The sequence below is a fragment of the Equus przewalskii genome, chromosome 1 (genome assembly GCF_037783145.1).
Source record: "Equus przewalskii isolate Varuska chromosome 1, EquPr2, whole genome shotgun sequence".
Lineage (NCBI taxonomy): Eukaryota > Metazoa > Chordata > Mammalia > Perissodactyla > Equidae > Equus > Equus przewalskii.
The window spans coordinates 33,359,160-33,383,786 of record NC_091831.1 but is presented as its reverse complement, the minus strand read 5'-3'; the positions used below and the strand labels follow the sequence as shown (position 1 = coordinate 33,383,786).

The following is a 24,627-nucleotide window of genomic DNA, read 5'->3' as shown; positions in this document are numbered from 1 at the left end:
TCAGATCTCTTCAACATTTCCATGCACACCTGCTCCTGGTGTAGTTGCCTTCCCCACAGCCTGCCCCTGTGTCTCTTTGTGAGCAGGCCCTCAGGTTGCTAGAACACGCTTTGCCTGTGCTCACAGGAGCCCAGAAGTGCCTAGGAATTTATGCTCCCAGCCCCCAGTCCTTGGTTAATGACTAAGTGCAAAGTGTAAACTTTAGCTCTGTTGCCCCCCTCATCAATATAATTTAGTCAATCATTCCTGGTAATTTCCTGGCTGTATTTTGCTTTGGACACTAAAAACAATGCTGCAATATACAACTTTGCACATATATACTTACATATTTACTAAAAGCAGAGTTTCTGGGTAGGCATCCTCTAATTGAGTGTACTGAGGTTGAATTAAGACACTCTACAATATTAAGATAAAGTGGTGGACCTACAAGTCTGAAGAGAGATCTAAGGGAGGGAACTAGGCAAAAGAATTTTGATTCTGTCTTTCAACAAGTATTTACTGATCTCCTATTATGTGCAGGTTCTGTATAGGGTCTACATTTTCAGTGGAGAACAAAACAGAAATGGTTCCTGCCCTCTTGGATCTTCTCTAGTGGAGGAAAAAGACATTAAGCAATGACCTCATAAGTAAATCTTTGCAGACTGGATAAGTGCTACAAAGAACAAATAGAGGGGGCTGACCTAGTGGCGTAGCAGTTAAGTTCGCATGTTCTGCTTCTCAGCAGCCTAGGGTTCGCCACTTTGGATCCCGGGTGTGGACATGGCACCGCTTGGCAAAAGCCATGCTGTGGTAGGCGTCCCACATATAAAGTAGAGGAAGATGGGCACCAATGTTAGCTCAGGGCCAGGCTTCCTCAGCGAAAAAGAGGAGGACTGGCAGTAGTTAGCTCAGGGCTAATCTTCCTCAAAAAGAAAAAAAAAAAGAACAAATAGAGGGTGAACTGTAAGAGTGTAGCATTATAATTTAGAATGGGAGATCAGGAACAACCTCTCTGGGGAAGTCACAGTTATTGGGAAATAAAAATAAAAAATTTTCCCAATGTTTAGATTATTTACACAATCCTAAAGTTTATTCTAAGGAATTTAATTTAATTTTGTATTTATTTGAATTGAATAGATTTGAAATTGAGCTTTCTTCAACTAGCAATGACTGCAGAACAGCCAACTTCTTGCTGAATTCCTCTGAAACTCTCTATCTTGTCTTCTCTACCTACCCCCCATTCTTTCATGTTTATCTCATTTAAAAAACTGTGATATTTGCAAGGTGGCATTTTCTGACCTTGCACGTCTTTCCTGGCCCACATCAGGCTAAGATGGTAGCAGGAAGTCTTTGGCGAGGTGGTGAAAAGTGACTAAAGACCCTGTGATAGAACAACAAGAGATCTATAAGTATGAGAGGTGGTCATACTGGCAGGAGAAATGTTTGTCTTATAAGTATATCATGCTGAAGTATCTGAAGGGTCTAAATCCTACCATCACTATCATTCTGTAAGAGGAAAACCTGATGGAACTCATTAACTATGGCCTGGGACTTCTATGATAGCGTAAAAGGGAAGGAGTGAAAATGGAGACTAGAGAGACCAGGAGAATCCTGATGCCCAGAACAATCCCTGACATACAGTCGGTATTCAGTAAATATTTGTTGAGTAAATGAATGCATGACTAATACTCATCAGGGGTAGATTGTGCATGGACTGATCAGCAGTTTCATAGGAAAAAGCAGAGTACTGTTTTGCGTCAGACCCTGGACTCTCTATGTGAGCATGATGGTCTAATGATTAGAATTTTTTCAGATAATGTCCTGTGCCTGCCGGGGTTTCTTAAGGCTAAGGGCTCAGGTAAGAATAGGTACCATTCTTTCTCAAAATAGGGGAAGTGTCAGATATGAATGAGGTGTGAGAGTAGGCAAACCCAGGACAGGACAGCAGTCGATGTTGGGGCTGAGCGTCCAGGGCTGGGGTCACTTTGCTTGACCAGACCAGGAGTCACTGTCCGCAGGCTTGGATACCATTATCTACCTGCATCAAAACCAGATAGAGTGGTCAGTCAGCTGGGAACCAAGGAGTCCTGTGTGACCAGAGTCAGGAAAGGCAAATTTGGTCAGGTAAATGCATAACCCTGTTGGTGACAGAGAGAAGACCTATTCTCACCTCAAACCACTTCTCACCATAAGTAGCCTTGATGTAATCTTGATGACGTCCTGGCTATTTTGGAATGGCTAGCCAGAAAGGCAAGATTCCTGATTTACAGGACCTGATTTACATTTAATTTTTCTTAAGGCAATTTGAGGGAGATCAGAATAGTCAATCAAGATCAGCTATTTATTAAGCACATATGCAAAACACTGGACTAGGTGCTATGGGATATGGAAGGAAGCGTGTGGAGAGGAGAGAAAAAGAACTGGCAGTAAGACTCAAGGATTTGAAGTCAGACTCCAGATTGTATATATGAGATTTATTACACATGAAAAGAAGCTAGCAATGCAAGGCATTAAGCAAGTGCCAAGTTCCCTGGCATTTGTGAAAGAAGAATTATGCTCTCAGAATTTGGAGGAGAAAGGGTTAGCTAGAAGAATTTAAAGATTTAAGGTTTGAACTAGACCTTGAAGGACGAGCCAGGGGAACCATCTAGGCTAAGTAATCTCAAAAGTCGGAAAATCGCTATTATTTTTTCCTGCTCTCCTATTTCTTCAGGCTCTGTTGGCCTCCAGTGGATGAAGGGCCTAATGTAAAGGAGAGCAGGGTGCCTGACTCTGGCATTGTCTCCATTGTCCATCACCCTGGCTGATCTCTGCAGAGGCAGAGGCCTTAGCAGCAACACGAGAGCTTCCTGCTATAGGCTGGCCTGGTATTGTGGGCTATTACTGTCTTCAAAAACTGGATGTGTGAGCCATGCTGTTAAGATCTTGAGCTTAAGAATCTAGAGGCCATGTGTTCTTCAAAATTTTCCCCTGCCTCCTAGGACTTCTAATGTCTGGAATTAGAAGACAGATTTATGCTCTTTGGAGTCTTGATTGCTTAGCAAGTACAATCCTGCGTACTTAGGGTCAGTTAAATGTGGTAAATTTTTCTTAACTCCAACTTTTCTCCTTCTCAGAGCTGCTTTAAGTTCTCTGGCAGTGGTCACATATAAAGGTGGACCTCTAGAGGAGTGTAGGCATTTGCCTTCCTTTATTATTATTCTTTTCAAGTTCTGGAACCAGCAGTGACTCCTCTTTCCTGCTCTCCCCCGGCCCCAGAGTTTCTGACTTCTCCCCAGAGACACTTATTTGGAAACTTTTTGAGCCAGTGGAGAATCAACTTGGAGGGTTTTTTTCTTTTAGACCAATGGGAATATTGTGTGTCGTGGATGGGAAGATTTGAATACTACCATTATCACAGTGAGTCTGTATAACAAGGCTATTTCCATGTCTTGGCACACGGCCCAAGTTAACTTTGCTTTGCTGGATGTAGAGACAATGAATCCTATTTGAACAAGAAATCATATGTAACAAATACTTTTGCAAAAGTGTGTCCATTTAGCAGTTATTTTAATAAAAATGTGCTGCAGCAAAGGGTTTCGGTACAACAGCTGCATTTAAACACCTATACAATGTTTAACAACCTATTTTTAAAATAAACTTTTTATTGTAGAATAGTTTTTGATTTACAGAAAAGTTGTGAAAATAGTTTAGAAAGTTCCCATATTCTCCATACCCAGTTTCAACTATGATTAACATCTTAAATTAGAGTGGTACATTTGTTACAATCAATGAACCAATAGTGATATGCTATTATTAACTAAAGTTTATACTTTATTTAAATTTCGTTAGTTTTTACCCAATATCCTTTTTCTGCTCCTGAATCCCATCCAGGATCCCACATTAATTTAACCCGCATGTTTTCTTAGGCTGCTCTTGGCTGTGACATTTTCTCAGACTTTCCTTGTTTTTGAAGACCTTGACAGTTTTAAGAAATACTAGTCAGGCATTATGTAGAATGTTCCTCAGTTGGGATTTGTCTGATGTCTTTCTCATGATTATACATACTGGTGTTATGTATTTTTTGGAGGAAGACCAGAAAGGTAAAGTGCCATTTTCATTGTATCATACTAAGGGTGTGTGCTATCAACATGACTTATTGCTGTTGATGTTGATCATGTGGCTGAGGTAGTGTTTGTCAGGTTTCCCTAGCATAAAATCACTTTTCTCCCTCCCTATACACTCCTCTTTGGAAGGTAGCCACTATGTGCAGCCCACACTTTAAGGAGTGGGGAGTTATATTCCACCTCCTAGAGGACAGAGTATCTACATAAATTATTTGGAATTCTTCTGTACAGGAGATTTGTCTATTCTTCCTCATTAATTAATTTATTCATTAATTTTTTTATCAGTATAGTCTCATGGATATTTACTTTATACTTTGGGTTATAATTGAATGGTATTTTATTTCCAGTTTGGGCTATTGAGAGATCTTACAGTTGGCTCCTGTGTCAATTTGATATACTCCATCACTGTGGGGTTTTTTGGCCACTTCCTTGCTTTCTGGCACTACAAGATGCTCCAGGCTCACCTACTGTGTCTAGAATCAGCCATTTCTCCAGGCAGTTCTGGTTCCTTTTTTTGGAGAATGGTTTTAGAATACAAAGCTCTGGGGGCTAGGTGTACTCATTGCTACTTGGGTGTCATTGCTTAGAGGCCCTCTCAGCTGACAGAGCAGGGGAATATATGTATTAAACCTTGTATATACACACAACTATAAATATTGCCCTTTTTATCCATCTGTATATTAAAGTAAACATGAGTTCGTCCTCATGCTCAGTTAAACTAAAGCATGAGTTCATACTAATGTCTCTAACTCTAATCCAATACCACATGGATCATTCTAGCCACCTCCCCTTGCCTATCTGCAACTTTCCACTCCAACAGTGAGAATCCTGACTCCTACTGTCATCCATTTACTTAATTGTTCCATTCCAGTATATGTATATAGTGGCCTCAGAATTATGAACCTGTATCTCCATGGGAAACAGCTTTATCGAGTAGGGTAATTTGCTTTTGTACAGTTCCTTTTGCCTTTAGTCTTACAAACTTCACTCATTTCCAAAATGATTAGGTCAGCACCCTTTCTCCTACTCCCTTCAATGAGGTTCTTTCATACATTTGTAATATAGTTAAATTCTTTTGTTACCATCTACATTCCATTCTGGGATCTTTTAACCTCCTGAATGATTTTTTAAAACTTTGTATACATTAAAGTTCACTCTTTGTCCTCTAAAATTCTCTAGGTTTTGACAAATGCATATTGTAATGTATCCACCATTATAGTCATGTTGAATAGTTTCACCAGCCTAATAAATCCCTAGTGCTTCATCTATTCAACCCTCTACCCATCTAAATGTATCTCTGGCAACCAATTATCTGTTTACCATCTCTATTTAAATTTGACATTTAAAAAACATATAAAAATTTAAAAATATTTTTAAAATAGTTGGAGCTTTTATAAATTGATTAGACTTTTATGGATTGTGAGTGCTTTCTTTGGAAACGAATGTCTTTGACCTTAAAGAAGTTAGAGCTGTTATCAGTTATCATACCTGCAACTCATGGATTTGGGGCCTGCCTTGGAAGTTGCAATGAAATCATCATTTTAATGAAATGAAAGTTCACTCCGTATCTCTGCAAACCTTTGAGACGTTTAGAGGAATCCGGGCCTCGGGTAGGGTAGTAGGATGAAGGGGGTGAAGAGGATTATTTCAACAGGAAATGTAAGAGATTTCAGCTCATGCAGAAGCGAGGCAGTTGTTGTAGCTCAGATAAGGATGGTTATGAGTCAGGTAACCACTAATGTAACCAGTGATGTAAACTAAGATAATGCCTACACCACACAGACTCCATTGAGCACTGGGTCAAGTTAGATGTTTACCTGGAATTTAGGATCTTCATTTCAATTCTGCAAATTCCTTATTGAGTGTCTGCTCTACTTGAAGTTGCTGTGCTATGTGCTTGAGGCCTGTCTTCTTCTGGTGCCACTGTTTGGTCACAAACTTCCTCTTTGGAAGAGCTGGCCATTTTGCAACATTTAAGGGCTTCCTCTTGCTCAGAGTTCAGTGCATTCCTCCCTGACTACCAAGCCCACTGGATTATCCTCGAAAGACAAAGACATGGGTGACCCCAGGTCATACTTCACTCCCCATTCCCCCCTCTCAACATAGCTCCAGTCCCACAGTTGCTGTTGAATATATAGGATCACTTTAAATTTGGGGAAGAGGGTTAGAGAGATCCTTTGTGCTGTAGGATAAAAGAGACTTCTGCTTTCATTCTCAAGTCACCTGGGATTACTTCTGAAAAATAAATGGAAGATATTGGAGGTGGAAAAAGTAAGAGTTACAGAAGAGAAGACAATGTTTTGTTTTATCTGAACATAGATCTGACATCGAACCTGAAGTGAGTTCACTCACCCGTTGCACAGCAAGCCAATCTCTGACACCGGGGATAGTGGAAGAAAGTAGGAATTTTATTTTTGCACAGCTCTGAACAAGGAGAGAGGGCAGCTAATGCTGAACTCCCAAACTCCCCAAAAAGCTAAAAGGAAGGGTTTTTATTTGGGGTTTTAGGTAGGGGAGGCGGGAGCATATGGCCTTGCTGGTTGGAGCTTTCCCACCAGCTTGTCTTTGGCCTTGAGACTACTTGCAGAGAGGAGGGAGCCCGTGATCTTGCTGGTCAGCAGCTTTCCCACCAGCCTGTATCTCTTTGTGGGGAGGAGATGATCCAGGTGCTTGTCCTTGACAGTGTCTGTCTCCATGGAGGATAGTGGATTCTGGAGCCAGGAAGCCAGAGTAAGCAGGGAATGAGTGTTTTGGTTTTAACCCCATATATGCTGCATTTACTGTAGGGAAACTGATATCAGGGTCAGTATCAGATCTAGCATATAAATGAATAGGAAAGGAACTCACATTTGTGGAGTTCCACCTATGTGCTAGGGTCTCTGTTGGGAGTTCTCACATATTTATTCTCCTTTTCCCACTACAATGACTCTGTGAAGTCGATTTTTAAAAAAATCTTTGTTGTACAGATAAAGAAACTGAGGTTCAGAGAGGCTCATTAACTTGTCTAAGATCATATAGTAAGGATTTGAACCTGGATCTCCTTTACTCTAAAGGCCTGGCAGCACATTAAAATCATCTGGGCCAGGCTGGCCTGGTGGTGTAGTGGTTAAGTTCATGTGCTCTGCTTTGGCGGCCCAGGGTTCACGGGTTTGGATCCCGGGCACTGACCTACACACTACTCTTCAAGCCATGCTGTGGCAGTGTCCCATATACAAAATAGAGGAAGATTGGCACAGATGTTAGCCCAGGGACAATTTTCCTCAAGCAAAAAGGGGAAGACTGGCAGCAGATGTTAGCTCAGGACCAATTTTCCTCACCAAAAAAGAAGAAAAACAAATCATGTGGGCCCTTTAAAAAAGAAATCTTGCCTGAGTCCTACCCCAGACCAAATTAAATCCCAGTCTGTAAGGGCGGGGGATAGACACGAGCATTTTTAAGTGCCCTAAGTGCTTATAATATGGAGTCAAGGTTGAGAACCAGAGCTCGGCTCTGAGAGACAGTGTGTCTACTTTTCTCTTAAAAGAAGGGAAGGGGCATTTTCTGAACCAATTTGTATTCTAAATACCCTCAGAGCACTTTCAGATCCACCCCTACCCCCATTTCCTATGCCTCATAGGAGTTCTTATCGTCTCTGGATACCTGTAACAGCAGGCAGATGGAGTGGGGGGCAGAGGTTATTACTGCTGGCAGAAAAGTACAAATTCAATCGAGTTCATTTAATCTGTATTTCTCTTTTTTTTTTTTAAGATTTTCTATTTTTTCCTTTTCTTTCTCCCCAAAGCCCCTTGGTACATAGTTATATATTCTTCGTTGTGGGTCCTTCTAGTTGTGGCATGTGGGACGCTGCCTCAGCGTGGTTTGACGAGCAGCGCCATGTCCGTGCCCAGGATTCGAACCAAGGAAAACAGTGGGCCGCCTGCAGCGGAGCGCGCGAACTTAACCACTCGGCCACGGGGCCAGCCCCTGTATTTCTCTTTTGATAAGACATGTATGTATAATGCTAAATTGTCAAAGCACAATGTCAAATAATGTCAAGAAAATTTGATATGATTTTTAAAATGTGCTGGCAAGTTTTGTTTGTTGAGTATTCATACACCAACACCAAATAGTACTCACTTAGAATCTTGGTTTATAGGGATTGTAAGAGATGGGGCTTGGGTCTATTACTGGCAGAAAAAAAAATCTATGAATTCCTGAGATTAGAGTTGTCAGTTGCTATATAACATATAACATTTTACCCCATGATTCTTGAAATATTATGATTTACCATGCCTGTAGCATCCCTATTAATTATAAAAATCCATTCTTTTACAGTCTCCTTTTAACTTGAAACCAACCACGAGCAAGTACTGTTTAAAAAATATCAATGGGAGGGGTTGACCCCGTGGCCGAGTGGTTAAGTTCGCGCGCTCCGCTGCAGGCGGCCCAGTGTTTTCCTTGGTTCGAATCCTGGGCACGGACATGGCACTGCTCATCAGACCACGCTGAGGCAGCGTCCCACATGCCACAACTGGAAGGACCCACAACGAAGAATATACAACTATGTACCGGGGGGCTTTGGGGGGAAAAAGGAAAAAAAATAAAATAAAATCTTTAAAAAAAAAAATATCAATGGGACATAACATTTTGAACACTGAGTCAAATATTACGAGGAACATTTTAGTATATTCAAATATAATAAAAGCTGAATGGATAAATACAGGCATTCTTAAAATTGGCAAAATGTCATTTTGTACAATAGATACCCTGGGCATTTATTTTAAGATACATAAAACCAGAGTAACTCCTTTCATGAGTTTTATCAATAGATTTCTGTTTTAATGGAGAATTAGAAACACCGTAGAGACCAGAATGCCCATCCTCCACCCTATCCCACGGGCTGCTACCCCCTACTCCCATCCCCGAGTGAGGCAGAAACTACCATCACCTCTCCATAAATTTATGTGATTTCTGCTTAGTCACTGTTGGGTGTATGGAGAGAGCCTCAAGTCGTCAAACCACACTGTGGATATTGCACATTGGACAAAGTGTATGGTCTTTCCTGACTTCTGCACCTCATGTTACATTCCACAAAGAAATCTAAGAAAATCTTGATATTGCTGCCTGACTATTGTACTACAGACAAATTGCACAGTGAATATACTTTTCTGGATTACACTGGTTTAACAGCTTTTTAGCTTCAACTAGATTGTTGTTCAACTTTTATTTTCCTTGCAGATAATCTCTTTCATCTGACTATTTGCTCCTTAAATGAAATGCTCAGCCTATTTCGTGATGATCATCTAGCCTGATTATAGCAATTTTTTTAAACTAACCCCAAGCCAATCTTGGCATCTTTCAACCCCAAGCCAATTTTGCATATGGCTACTGACTCAGTGAATATTCAATCATGTTCCTTAAAACCCTGGAACAATTCCCTCATATAACTATTGCTTATCATCAGAAAATCTCCCACTTTTTTCATCTAAGATTCTTTTTTTTATCTTTTGTTGCAGGAAATTCAAACAAGCAGAGAAAGAGTAAATCAAATCCCCATGTACCCATCATCCAGATTCAATAATTATCACCTCATTCCTAATCTTGTTTTATCTATACCTCAGCTACTCCTCCTCTTTTTCAAGCTAATCCCAGATTTCTTCTGTACATATTTCAGTATATCTCTCTAAAAGATAAGGACTTTTGAAAAATTATAGCCACAATACTATTAAACACCTTAAAAATGAATAGTTCTTTAATATTATAAAATGATATCCAATCAATGTTCAAATTTCTTCGATTGTCTTGGTATTTTTTTAAAAGTTGGTTTGAATCAGAATTTCAATGTCCAGATATTGCATTTGGTTGTAATGTCTTTTAAATCTCTATAGATGCCTCATCCTCTTTTTTCTTCGCTGCAATTTATTTGTTAAAGAAATTGAATTGTTTTATAGTGTTTCCTCCAGGCTAAATTTTGCTGATTGTCTTCCTCTAGTGTCTTTTAACATAGGTTTCTGTGCCCTGTATTTCAGTCAACTGGTAGTTAGATCTAGAGTCTTCAGTTTTTTGGCAAGATTACTTCGGAGGGTGTGGTGTGTGCTCCTTTTTTGATGTAAGCAGTCATGGATGATTATTGCTTAGCTTCATTACTTTATTAGGTGTACAATGGTGATACTTTAATGCTATCAATTTTATTCTTTTATTATCTGGAATACTTTAAGGAGAAGCTTTTCCTCCTCAACTATTTGGTTGTCCTGTGGTACAGTTTGTACAGCAAAGGCATGTTGGGTGTTGATATTTCCCCTTTATTTACTTGTTTTTGGAATAGTGAATTGGTTCCAAAGGTGAACAATGATTTCTTTATAGTATCAATATGAACACGTGGGTATCAACATATCTGATGTGTTTCAGTCCATTTCAGTTATTATGTCTTATTGATGCTCAAATTTTTACTACTTTGGCTAGTAGGAGCCATTTGAAGTTGGCTCCTCCTTCCTTTTGACACAACCTAGTAGTTTTAAACAGTATCCTTGCTTTCTGCTATGACAAAATATTCCAGGCTCATCTTATACAGTTCTTGCCTCAGACTTGAAATCAGCCATTTTTCCAAAAAGCCTTGGCTCATTTTAGTAGAAAATAGTATTTAGAGATCACAATCTTGTACAGGGGTAGAAGGTAATAATTCAGTTAAGATGTACAGGGAATGAGAGAATAAGCTGCGTGGATATTTGGGAGAACAGCATTCCAGGTAGACAGGATAGCACATGGAAAGACTCTGAGACTGGAGCAGAGGGAGCAAGAAAAGGAAAGTAATAGGAAAGAAAGTCAGAGAGGTGAGGAGGAACAGGCCAGGCAGGGCCTTGTAGGCTGTCAGAAGGACTTTAGTTTTGCCTGGAGTGAGATGGGAGCCATCAGAGGGTTTTGAGCAGAGGAGTGACAACATGATCTTTTGTTTTGTTTTGTGTTAACTAAATCACTATGGATGCTGGGGTGAGAATGGACTGATTAGGGTTAAGAGCAGAATCTGGGAGACCAGTGAGAAAGCTATCACAGTAAACCAGGTGAGAGATGATATGGCTTGGACTAGTGTGATAGCAGTGAAGGTAATGAGAAGAGGTCAGGTTCTCGACATATTTTGAAGATGGAACCCACAGAATTTGTTAAAGGATTGGACTTGGATTGTGAGGAAAGAGGATTCAAATGTGACTCCAAGAATTATGGCCTGAGACATAAATGAAATTTTAAAACATCATGATAATATGAGTGGCATCTCTTCTGTGGGTCAGTACTGTTTGTTGAGGTGGAGGGAGTGGAGAGAGGGGTCAGGCAAAGCTTCATAGAGGACCAGATACATAAGCTGAATCATGAAGGATGTGTAGGAGGACCAGGTGAACAAGAGGGGAAAGAGCATTCTGAGCAGAGGGACCAACCTGTGTAAATGCAGAGTCATGAAAGGACTATGGGTTTCTAATTATAATTCATTTTTGGAGTACAGGGACCTATGGCAGGAAAGGAGTCTAGAGAGGTAGAGAGAGACCTTATGTATTGATAGGAATTTGAATTTTACTTATGGATGATAAGGAGACTAGATTTTTTTTAGCCTTGAAATGACATTATCAGGTATACACTTCAGAAAGATCATCTGGGCAGTACAATGAGAGAGGTTGACAGTATAGAAAAAAATGGAACTGCAGTCATTCTAAGAATTTATCAAAGACCAATTTATCATTAAGAAAGATGGAATATCTCTACCTCTTTCTAACAATTCCCTCCGTCTCTCTGAGTGCAGTTTTTATCTTCTACTTCCTGTTACAAATAAGAATAATATAAATAATGGTGATAATTTTTGGTTCAGAAACAGGATTTATTTTTAAGATAAATTCTTGGGCCTTTAAAAAGACACACAAACACGATCTCTTCTGTAATTATTCTTGGATGAATGAGAAGTAATATTTACTTAACTACAGTGTTTTCATGATGCCGAGGAGGGTGTGAACACCAGACATATGATTAAATTGTAGTGCAGAGCTTGATACCATAAAAAGCATTAAATGTCAAAAAGTTCACATAATATGAGTTGGGGGCTAAAACTATGTTTCTATTACTATATTCAACTCAGATGAACTTCAAATTTTTATGAAGTGCTAGTTATTATAATGAGATTTTACCTCTTCTGGTTGAACCAGAAGTTGGGTCCTTTACTCTAGATAGCTTCTCTCTCTATGATCAAATTGAAAGAGAATGAGTCAGTTGTCGAAGTAACCTTTCGTCAACAATGTGATATCCAAGGAGAACATGATAGGAGTTGCTTTGAATTTTACTTTTGTTTGAAATAAACTGTTACCACAGTACCCAAAGTGGGGCTCTCCTTGACATGTTCAGGTGCTTGTGTGTTTGTTTCTCCCATCTAACCTCTCATCCACTCTGATCTTCCCCTCAATCAGTCTTTTCTCCTTCTAGCTTGATGGTCTGTTTTCTCTTCTGTAGGTCACGAGATGTTTTGTGGACATGCTCTTTTTCAAGTTTTTTCCTGAAACAGTGATGCCAAGACAGTCATAAACTCATTATAAAAATTATTGATTTTTACAAATATTGCATTATGTTACTTAAAAACAATTTTACCGCAATAGGACAAATATCAAACCAATATTCTTTATTAGAGATGGAGTCTAAACTGGCTCTGGAGAAGGCATTCAGTGGATTTTTCCTTTAGTATAATTAGCTGTTATTATAAATGCAAAATCCTGTAACTATGAACCATTTAGTAGGATAAAGAAAGAGCCTTAGTGTACAGACCCAGATTTATTAGAGCATCCAAAATTTATTGAGCACGTACTATGTGCTGGACACTGTGAGGGGTAATAAATGCTGAAACTAAAAACTCAGCCCCTGCCCTTAATAAAGTATGATTGAAAGTATAATGGAGAATATATTTTCTATGTAGAGTCAAAAATAATCTGTAATGGTCACAAATTTAATGGTTTATATGAAGAAAAATGTCTTATGGTATAATTGGCTTTAGACACACATTCTCAAGCTGGAGAGGCAATGTAGAAAAGCATGAACTAGGAACCAGGAAACCAGATGTACATTCCTACTTTGCTGCTATTCATTGATTAATTCAACCATTCATCAAATATTTACTGAGAGCCTACCCTGTGGGAGCAACTGTATTAGCTGCTGGGGAGCATGGTAGCAAATAAGAGACACTAGCTCTCTGCTCTCTCTGTGTGAACATGAGCAGGTGGCTTAACTTTTCCACGTCTCTAACCCTAGTTAGACTAAATGTCTGGGGTCTCATTCAAATCGAAAATACTAAGGTTTGTGACAGTGTCATAGAGGGAGAAGCTACCCAGGGGCCCTTGTGACTTGAGGACTTACCTCCTTCCTGCAGAGTTAGCTCTGGTCCTGATTTCAAAATAACTCCGTATACAGAGTTTAAAAATGTTTTGGTCAGGCTCTCATTTGCATTTGGGTCATCTTAGCAAGCCTGGGCGTGCCGATTCATGCTCCTAAGACTTAAGAGGTGGGAGATTAAAGTTCGGAAAAGGTGGACGACTTGCGTCAGGACGGCTAAATAGTTGTTCCCAGCGAGCAGCCTCGTCTGCCGTCCCGCCCGGCTTTCTGACCAATAACACGGCTCCTCCTGCCGCGGCGTCCAAAGCTGGGGAGACGTTGCTCATCTGGTCTAAGGAGCCTCGAAAAGGGATTGCTCCTCAGGGGACTGGAAGCCATCGGCTTTAGGGGGCGGGAAGAACTGTTCTTGCGTCCCACAGCCTTCCCAGTGGGAATCAAGGTAACAAGTTTCTTGTTATCTGGCTTCAAAATTGCAATAAGTAAATAGCTTTTTTGCTTGCAGCCAAGATACATTTTTCAAGGGGGAAAACAGATTTCTGTAGCAAGGAGGGAGGGAGAGAGCGTGCGCGAGATATTTGAACATACATTGCTTCAAGAATACAAAAAGTTACAACCCGGGGAAGCCTTCGTGTAGCTTTAGGGAAATGAGCAGCGGCACTCCCCCGCCAATCTGTCCTTTCCAGTCAATGAAAGACATAGGGTTTGAGTTCCTTCCGAAATGGGGCTGGCTGCTTTAGCCCCTCCCACGAGCCCGAGGGTCTGTTATATCTCTGTTCCTTGAATACCTCTCTCACTGAGACGACCACAGCAAGCAGAGGCTGAAAAAAAAGCAAAGAGGAAGAAAACAAAAGCTGCCAATTATGGAAGATAGAAAGGGTAAGAGCAAAATTGATTTGATCCGAAATCTTGAGAAAAAAAAAAAAAAAGAAAAGCCAAAAGCCCAGACCAAAAGCAAGTACTTGAAAGAGCAAGAGGTAAAAAGCCCTAAATGAACTTTCCCACCCTCTCCTTCTGAGAGGAGGCCGAGAAAGAACTTTGGGAAACTTTTTAGCAAGCAAAGCCCAGGAGTTGTAGTCAAGGGTGGCTTTTAGCAAGCTTGAGGGGCTCATGAATATTCATTATCAATTTGTATTCAGATCTGGTTTTTTTTAGAGGTAATTGACTTCTTCTGTCCCCTTGCAGTTTAAGAGGCAGCTGCCTCATTTACAGTCCAGAGTCATCTTGCTTGGAGTCGGTACCTCAGCATATTTGCTTGAAGATGCTGGGCTCCCTGTGTACATTTGTTTTGTTCTCGAATTTCCTGCGTGCTTTCCTGTTGTGAAATTAGCAAAGGCTTCTCTGCGGCGAGTCAGACAGAGAAGTCAGTGTGGCAAGAGGCTGTCACAACAGGACCCCAGAGTATGTCTTGCAAAAGACCGAAAGTTTCTTGGGATGTGTGGGAGAGTGTCTGTGTGTGTGTGGGGGGTGGGGGGGGTGGGAGGTCGGGGGATGTGGAATGACAAAGAAGAACAGTTTTATCTTAAAAAAGCAAGGCATATCTGACTGACTATATTTAGATTTTGTCTGAAACCTGCAAGAGCAGCCTGGTTTGCCTAGATGGTGTGCAGTCTCTGTCTTTTACCTCTTTTGGGCATTTTCTGCCAGGACAGAGAGCCAGCTGCTTGCCAGCCCGTAGCAGCTGGGAAGAATCTGTGCAGCAGTGTGGCTGTGTAGGGTTGAAAACCTTCTTCATCATCTCTAATGTTTAATATCCCCACACTTTTTTATCACATAGAACGTGGAGGAATGGAATGAGTAGCCAACAGATTTCTTAGTAACGGTCATAATGATAGCCATTAAGGTTTACTCAGTCTTCACTCTGCCGGGAGCTGTTCTAAGCGTTTTGCACGTGTTATTTATTCTTCACATCAGCTTACGAGTGCCATCATTATCAGCCCCTATTCTCCAGCTGATGGAGTTGAGATAGTGAGAGAGTGGCTTGCCTTGGGCTCACACGGTAAGTGGTGAATTTGGATGCAGGCAGTTGGACACAGGGAACGTGGGCCTTTCTATTCCCCAACACTTTTACTCCGAAGGCTCTTCCCACTGCCCTGACATCGTTGATTCCACGTTTGCAAATCCCTGAAGCTTCTGGGGAAATGATACTAATGAAATCTCAAGTCTGGGAAGGAATTTGTGCTTTGCTCTTAAGTTCACATACATTTTTCTTGTTTGGTGCTCTTGGCCATTCTCTATAGTAGAGCCTAGGTATTGTTATTATTGCTTTTTACAAAAGGGAGAGACTGAGGCCAGGAAGGGTTAGGTGACAGGAATCACACAGCTAGTTTTTGAAAGTCCAGACCAGACCAGAAATCTCCTGCCTCTGGTTTCCCCTCTAACTGGCAGAGGGTGCCCAGTCATCTCCCAACTTCTGTCCCCACCCTCAACCACTTTCAGTTCCCCAAGAAACCTTGCTTCTTTCCTCCATGCCGTTGCAAGGCACTTGTCTCTGGCTGGAAGGCCTATGTGCCCTCTCCTTCCCCTTTAGACTGGAGCCAAGCTGCCTGGGTTTGAATTCCAGCTCCATCATTTACTAACTGTACCTCAGTTTTCTCATCTGTAAAATGAAGAGATTATCTACCTCTTAGGGTTGTTGTAAGGACTAAATGAGGGATTCATGCAGGGGTCTCAGAACAGGACCTGATGCATATGGTATGTGCTCAATAAATGTTAGCTGTCGGGGGCCAGCCCCGTGGCAGAGTGGTTAAGTTTGTGCGCTCTGCTTCGGTGGCCCAGGATTTCACCAGTTGGGATCCTGGGGGCAGACATGGCACTGCTGGGCAGGCCACGCTGAGGCGGTGTCCCACATGCCACAACTAGAAAGACCCACAACTAAAAATACACAACTATGTACTGGGGGGCTTTGGAGAAAAAGGAAAAATAAAATCTTAAAAAAAAACCCTGTTAGCTATTGGGATCACTCCTTCAAGCCTTATCTTGGTTGTTAGTCCCTGCTTTAAGCCTTCTCCAACCCTTCAAGCCGTAAGTTAGGCCCCCGCCATGGATGTTTCTGCAACACCTTCCCACTTATGCCTAAGGTGGCACTCATCATACTTGTTAACATTCCTGCCCTCTGCATCGCCTCCCACTTCCCCCTTCTATAATTTCTTTATTTACTTTTGGATCTACAGCGTCTAGTGCAATGTTTAGCACATAATGGGCACTCAATAAATATTTAGTAAATAGACCAACTATTATTATTATATTTTTATTATTATTTTAGTTGATGTTCACCCAAGAGTCAGGAAGCTGGTTTAAAAGGGCAACTTTGAGTTTGCAATAGAGCTCCAGCTGGGACATACAGCTCTTTTGTGCAATCTATAAAAACATCCCTCTAAGTGAATACACTGAGAAACAAGATTCATCCCTTCCAGGTGGGTGATCTTCAGAGCTGATGTGACCTAACGCCTAGGCGCCCAGTTTGACCAGTCCAGCTCTGGCTGAACTTCAGCCTCCACTCCCCGCCCTCAGACAGGGGCCAAACTGGAGATTTCAGATGCCTCATAGCACAACCATGCTATCTCTGAACAGAACATCTCATTCTAGAAAGAGTGTTTCTCCAGCCCCATTTTATAGCAACCTCATAGTCTGAAACATTGCACTCTGATAATAGAAGAAAAACAAACACTATAGAGGTTGGCCCTGGGTAAAATCATAAAGTACGTTAAATTTATTTCCAGCACCCTCCCTTTCCTCTTCCTGGCATAGCTTCAAACCAGTTTGACAAATATTATTGTGTGTCTACCATTTGTAAGTCTCTATGCCAGATGTGTGTGATATAAACACTTTGCTCACGGTCTAGTGAGGAAGACAGACATATATACAACCAACTCTAATTGAAGCCAGACTCTGTGAAGTGCTAATAATAATAGCTAACATTGATTATTTATTATGTGCCAGGCACTGTAATTTTTATATGCATTGTCTCGTGTAATCTTTATGACAAACCTATGATATAGGTTTCTGCGTCTTACAGTTGTGGAGGGAAGTCACTTGACCAGAGGGAGTAATAGGCAGAGGGAGAATTTAGACGCATATAGTTAGGGTGCAAAGCCTGGGTTCCTAAAGGATAAGTTCTTCTACCTCCCTAAGAGCTACAATAGAAGTCTAAAGAAAATGCCATGAGAAACAGACTAGGGAGTGATAATTTCTGGGAAAACTCTAAAGGATAGGACACTTCTATTGGACCTAGAACGATGAGTAGAGTCTGGTGCCCACAACAAGCCCCTTTCAAGTCTCAGCAGTGCTTAAAGAACTTTTCTCTTTCTTTTACCAAAACTACAGCCTAGATGTAAGAGTAAAAAGCTCTTTTACATTTTCCAAGTTCCAAGCAAGGAACCTATTTACATGTCCATCCTGGAGATTTGAAGGCAGAAGTCCAAAGTTTAGCCTGGACTATGAGGTTGGGATTACCAGTCATGTCACTGAATAAACCTTTCCAAAGTAATCAGCCTTAATCATGATGATTTCCATCTCCTGCATGGTAATTAGGCACATGTGGTAAACAGTTTGACGGCGATTGGTTTTGCGGTTTTGCCAAACCACATTTTAAGAGTATTTTCTCCCTGTTTGCTTCTGCACTCTCTGTAACCAGTGATTGTGCCCAAGGGCGTTAGCATTTAATCCCACCTGTCACTGGTTGAGTAGTGCTGGGTTCAGCTTGTGCAGAGTGAAGGTGAGGCCCAGGGAAAATTATATAGGGTCTGTTCCTCGTGAGCTCCGTTCCCTGAAACCGTTTGGAGGGAGGTCAAAATTGAGGGCAGCACTTGTAAAGAATCATCAAACCTCTTGATGGTTTGGTGGAAGTGCAGCAGAGTGGAGGCACTAGCTTTGTCTTGGTGAATGTGCATGTGTATTCTAAGGCAGTTTTTCTCAAACTTTCACATGTATGTGCATCATTGGGGATCTGGTTAAAATGCAGATTCTGATCCAGAAGCTCTGGGGTAAGGCCTGAGATTCTGCATTTCTAACAAGCTCCCAGGTGATGGTAATGCTCCCCCTTCATAGACCGCACTTCGACTAGCAATGTTATAGGGTCACTGCATGCCTTAGTCTCAGGGCTTATTTTGGTACCAAATGACCAATCCCTCCCTTCCCCAGTGTCACCCCCACCCCTCTCATAAGCTACCACTTTGAGTCACTGATCAAACTATGTTATTGCAGAATGATAGGAAGCCTAGTTCATATATTCATTCACTCGTTCGTTCCTGCGGTAAATATATGTCTTAGAACAGGAAATTGAGGCCCCCAATTTTCCATACAAGAAACAAGTCTGAATCTTTATCAACACAAAATACTGTTACACAAAAAGTGTCCTATATTGGATTTCCTAAACATCTCCCACCTTTTCTCCATAGCTCCAAGCTTCCCTAAACTGCTTTCATTCCCTGCCTCCAACCTGAGAAGTACTGGACCAGAACATTTGGCTGCCTCTAGAACCCTGTGCTGGGTGTTTGGAGTGCCAGGGAGCAGGAGGGAGCAGGGACTCAAGGCCTTGAGACTGGGAGCAGTGTGCCTGGGGCATTGTCTCTACTCTGCAGAACTGAGGTGGTAATAATCCCAGGCGAAAGGAGGAAAGTGGGTGCAGAGAGGACCGATGGAATTTCTTTAGGTTTGGAAAGTTGAGGGAATTATGAAGATTAAAGAAGTTGTTGGAGAAAAGAAGGCAGGGGAGAGTTTGCCTAGCATGCTTACATCCTGCAGTTTTTGTGCTAGAATATCAAAATACTTTAGAGACCTAGGAACAATGGCAGTGTACGCCCTACATGAAGAGGTGTTTCCTTGATTTGTACAAAGGATGTGGACAATTCCTTTATGTCTGTGAGGGTGTAAGTAATATGGCACATGGCCATTAAAGAAAACATGAAAATATAGATTAGAGAAGAGAAGAAAAGCAATCACTTGTGACAATATTTTGGTGTATTTCCTTGCAGTTCCTTTTACTATGCGGGGGTTGTTTCTCTCTTTTAGCATTTACTTGACTAGGACCTTGAAAAATTATAAGACAGCATTGTAATCATTAGGCTGTATATACAATTTTAAAAATAGGAAATAGAGACATTTGTTTCTATTTCCAATAAGCATCTTTGTGCATGAAGTTTTTCCATATGTAGAGTTGCCTGCTGAGGATAGAGTCCCAGAAGTAGAATTACTAGATTAAAACTTGTAAATGTTTTTAAAAGTTCTTGATTCGTGTTGCCAAGTTGCTTTCCCTAGGGTGGACCCTTCATTCTCCCACAAGCAATTCCTGTTTTGCTGCTTCCCTGACAACTTCGGTGTTTTTTTCCTAAAAAAATGATCTTATCTGCTTTTATGTTGTTTTAGTTTCTATTTCTTTAATTACCAGTAAATTCGACATTTTTTACATAATGTGCCTCTTCTTTTGTATACTGTCTATTTACATCCTTTGCTGGTTTATTAATTATCTGGATTTTATGTTTTTAAATTAATTTTTGTGAGCTCTTCATAAAATAAGGGTATTCAAGTTTTTCTGTCATATTCATAACAGTTTTCTGAATCTTCTCTTAGTACTTTTATACCGAGACCAAAACTATACACAGATCCAATACATTTTTATCTGTGGTGTTATAGTTTTCAAACTAGTTTGATATTGCATTTTTATTGTCTCTTTAACCCATGATAATATATTTTTTAAGTTCGAAATGATTATTTTTGTTTAAACAATTAATTTTTCATTTTATTTCACAATGGTTAGAGAATATGGTTTTATAATTTCTGAGGTTTCTTTGTACCTAAGCATGTAGAGAATTTTTATAAATCCTTGAGCACTTGTTAATAGATATATTCTGTTTTTAAGATAAAATTGTATATTAATAAATCTATCCAGTCATTTCAATTATACAGTAATCCCTCTCCAATCATAATTTTCTTCTGTGTGAAATTATAATATACGTGCATTTACTTTTGTATACTTTTATTGATACCTCTGGGAATTTCAGTTGATGTGAATCATGTTTATTGTGAAAAAATGAAAAGAGGTGCATGATGGAGAATTGGGAATGTAAAAGAAAGGGCTCCCTCCCTCCCTTCTCTGTCTCGTTTCTCTTTCTTTCTCTCTCTCCCTCTCCATCATTTATTTTTCTTTATATTTGCAAACATTTTCCTCACATTGTGCTCCACATCACTGATTCAGTTTTTCTTAATTATCTCCAATATAAACTTTCATTCAGCTGCAATGTTTTTGGCTTCCATGAAATCTTTCATCTTAGTCTGTTCTCTTCTCATAGCAACATCCTCTTGTACCCAACTGAAAAATAAACAGGAGAAATTTCCTTCTCTTTCCTGAATCACATGTATTTTCGAGGCAAGCTTTGCCTCCATTGTTCTTTCTACTTTATTGTGAAATTTATTTAATCTAAGGCCTTATCCTTGAAAGAAAGGAGATTCCTTTTGTATGTGTGTACAAATGAATGTATGTGTTTTTCACCTTATTCTAAAAAGAATTTAAGTAAGCATTAGGGGAGATTTATCATAGTCCAATGTTGGAGATGGCTGGAATGCTCTTGGCTCTCTCACATTTCGTTTGGATCCTGTAAGAATGCAATCACCAAATCCTAGATCCCCTTCTATGTATGAGAAGACATCTCAATCCTCTAGCAGAAAAAGCTCACTCAGATCCAGGAAAGAAGGCAAAAGTCCTGTTGCCATGTAAGTCATGTTTCAGAGGATAGAGAGGCTAGGGCTGTCAGAATTCCATTGTCCAGAGGCATAAAGGCCTTCAGGAAGGACCCTTCTCTGCACTCATTTTCTTGATTTTGCCCCTTCCCCAGTGAGAGCACACCTCTGTTGAACTGGGGAGTGAGCTCCTGCTCCACTGCTCAGCGCCTTTCCTGAGTAATGCCTTTTGATGGAGGTCAGTTCTAGGGTCTCTGTATATTCATGGTAGACACATGGCTGCAAGTTCACAGAGGCGAAAACAAACACACAAACAAAACAAAGCAAGACAAAAAACAAACCTGGGGCTTCCCAAAAAGTTTCCCTTGCCCTTCCCATCACACTCTACTACTCTTCTCCCATATTGTGCTTTTGTTGGTTCCAAGTTAATGGGTGTTGGGAGGGCCAACTAAGACCTCTGCTTACTTGCCCCTGGTCAAGCTGCCTTGTCTCAGAAGAGGAGATGCTGGATATTAGTGCCATTTTTAATTCTAATGCATTAGCATTTCACTGGGGAAAAAACACTCATTTCTTTTAGGGTACAGATGTACATTTTCACAAGAATGTGAGAGAGTGTGGCAAAGTATTTTCGCTTATGCTATCCTCATACTCAGTGGTCATAAGACTTGGCTTTGTGAGGTCACTCTGGCAGCAATTTAGGGAATGAACCAAGAAGTTGGTGAGCAGTGCAGGGAGACTAGTATTGAGCTTCTGCAATATGTGAGAGATAGGCTTCCCATAGTTGAGAGATGATGGGGATCTGCCCTAAGGTGTTGACACAGGGGTTGGGGACAAGAGGTTGGATAGGAGGGGCTGGATTTAGACAATATCTCTGAGGCAGAGTCTGAGCTAGAGGGCTAGGTGGTTTGTTGGGAGGAAAGGAGAGGGAGATGTCAAGACTTATCCTCAAGTTTAGATTTGGATGATTGGGTCAACAAATGTTTATAAGTAAGGCTGGGAATGGGGGAGGGAGAGTAGCTTTGGCAGGGGAGGAGGGAGATAACAAGTTCATTCTGGCATATGCTAAATAGGAGATGTTTGTAAGACATCAAGGCAGAGATTCAGTCAGCTCTCTGTATCTGTGGATTCCACATCCACGGTTTCAACCACCCACCAATCGAAAGGCCTCCTATGGTTGTATCTGTACTGAATATATACAGACCTTTTTTTATTGTAGTTATTCCCTAAACAATACAATATAACAACTATTTACATAGCATTGACGTTATCTTAGATGTTACAAGTAATCTAGAGATGATTTAAAGTATATGGGAAGATGTGCAATAAGTTATATGTAAATACTATGCCATTTTATATAAGGTACTTGAACATCCGTGGATTTTGGTATCTGCAGGGGGTCGTGGAATCAATCTCTCACGGATACTTCGGGATGACTGTATTCTGTTTACTGCTGGAAATTTAGGTCTAGGGCTTGGAGAGGTCTGACCAAAATTGAGAGATAATGGGAGGTGGAGTTGGAGCATGCACTCAGTGGTTGAAAGTATGGGCATGAATAAGTCACCCTGGAAAGTCTAGAGAATGAGTTTTAGAAGAGGATGAACAATGGGACCTACAGAAACACCAACATTAATAAAAGAATGGGAAGAGAAAGGATTTAAGAAAAGATATTCAGAAAAAATGCCTAGAAAGGTAGGAGAAAGCCAACGAAAGAGTCTGAACCTGGTAGCCAATGCAGAGAGTGTTTTGAGAACGAAGTTTCAAAAAGAAGTGCCAAAGCTGCAGAATAGGCAACAAGGAGAAAGATAAGAGCCAGCAGAAGGGAGATGGACTCACTCGTTCAACAAAAATTTATTGAGCAAAGAGTATGTGTCAAGCACTATTCAAGGCACTGAGGATACAGCAAGAAACAACAAAATCTTTAACCTCATGGGGCTTATGTTCTTGATGGAGGGGTTAGGAGAGACAGACAATAAGCAAAAAAATAAGTAAAATGTTTGGTATATTATGTGATGATTAGTACTAAGGAGAAAATTAAAGCAGGGAAGGGGGAGAAGTGTTGGGAGATTACAATTTTAGATAGGATGATAAGATAGCAGGTGATTTTGAAGAAAGACCTTAAAGAAGTGAAGTCAAGTTATATGGCTATCTCCAGGAAGAACGTTCCAGGCAGATGGGCCAGCAAGTACAAAGTCCTGAAGAGAAATTAGGTGTTTAAGGAACAGCAAAGAAGCCAGTGTGGCTGGGTTGGAGAGAGAAAGAAGGTGACAGCTGAGAGGTGGGTTTGGCCTAAACAGACCATCTGGGGCCTTGCCGACCATTGTTTAGTCTTTGGCTTTTACTTACAGTGAAATGGGAAACCACTGTGGGATTTGAGGAGAGGAGTGACTTGATCCAATTCACATTTTAATTGGATCGCTCTGGCTGATGTGTAGAAAATTGACCAAAATGGGGCAAGGGTAGATGGAGAGAGACCAGTTAGGAGAATACTGCGATAATACACATGAGAGAGGATTGTGTCCGGTTCTAGGTGGTAGCAGTAGAAGTGGTGAGAAGTGATAGGATTTTGGATCTTTTTTGAAAATAGAGCCAATAGTATTTCTTCATTGAATCTGGGTGGGAAACAGAGAGAAGAAAACTTGACACCAAGGTTTGGGGCTGTCCAAGAAACTGGAAGGATAGAGTTGCCTTTCCTAGGGAAAGACCATAGGAGGAACAGGTTTGAGTGGAAAGGTCAGGATCTCAGTTTTGGATATTTAAGTTTGAGATGCCTATTTGATAAGAAATGCCTATTTGACATGGAGATTTTGAATTAAGCAGATGGATGTACAAGTCTGGAGTTCAGAGGAGAAGACTGGGCTGGAGATACAAATTTGGGTCATCAGGTAGTGTTTAAACTCAGTGAGACTGGATTTAAATGCAATGAGACAGGATGAGATCACCAAGAGAGTGAGTGTAGATGGAAAGAGGTTTCAAGTACCAAGCCTTGGGATGCTTCAACTTTAAAGGTTGGGGACAAGAAAAGAAGCCATCCAAGAAGACTGAGAAAAAGTGTGTGTGGGGGGGTGTGTGTGTGTGTTGGCGTGAGGAGAGGGGGATAAACTAGGAGAGTATGGTGTCCTGGGAGCCAAGTAAAGAAAGTGTTTCAAGAGCAGGAAGTGGCCAGCTCAGTCTAATACTGCTCATGGGACAAATAAGGTGAAACTGAGAATTGATCACTGCATTCAGCACAGTGGAGGTGGATGGTGATCTTGATGAGAGCACGTTTGGTGGAGTGCTGGGAGCAAAATTCTTACTGGAGTTGTTCCTGTTGCTTTGCTTCTCACTTCTTTCCCATCCCTCTCTTCCCTCCCCAAACTAAGGAGGAATCAGTGACATCTGAAGAACATGTCTGAATGTGAGGGAGGCATGTTTCCTCAAAGGAAATTCAAAGTCCTGGTAGAGGAAGAAGGGGAAATGGACTTTGGCAGACAATACAGCAAATGTTCACTTCAGCTAGAAATAGCCTGTCTCTGTCCTGTGTGTCCTATTTACAGCC

General features: G+C 40.8%; 1 protein-coding gene and 1 long non-coding RNA gene across 11 annotated transcripts in view; one reads left to right on the top strand and one right to left on the bottom strand.

Moving 5' to 3' along the window:
* The window catches only part of ENTPD1 (ectonucleoside triphosphate diphosphohydrolase 1), a 126,045-nt gene that overhangs the window by 15,390 nt on the left and 86,028 nt on the right, over positions 1-24,627 (top strand). For 2 of the 10 annotated variants that reach the window (XM_070560768.1, XM_070560817.1), the window contains exon 1: positions 13,718-13,857. The exons of 4 other annotated variants lie outside the window; for them this stretch is intronic. Coding sequence is in view for 2 of the 6 variants with exons in the window: in XM_070560751.1 (XP_070416852.1) it covers positions 14,279-14,294 (16 nt within the window). In the remaining 4 variants the exon portion in view is untranslated. Of the gene's footprint in view, positions 1-13,717; positions 13,858-14,007; positions 14,295-15,278; positions 15,415-24,627 lie in introns of those variants that run through there. 4 more of the 10 variants (XM_070560751.1, XM_008541984.2, XM_070560758.1 and 1 more) reach the window with 3 other exon arrangements.
* LOC103565821 (uncharacterized) lies at positions 6,473-13,580 on the bottom strand. The gene is made up of 3 exons (XR_548377.2): positions 13,443-13,580; positions 12,474-12,591; positions 6,473-6,796 (listed from the first exon to the last, which is right to left on the bottom strand). It is a non-coding gene; the product is annotated as an uncharacterized lncRNA (long non-coding RNA).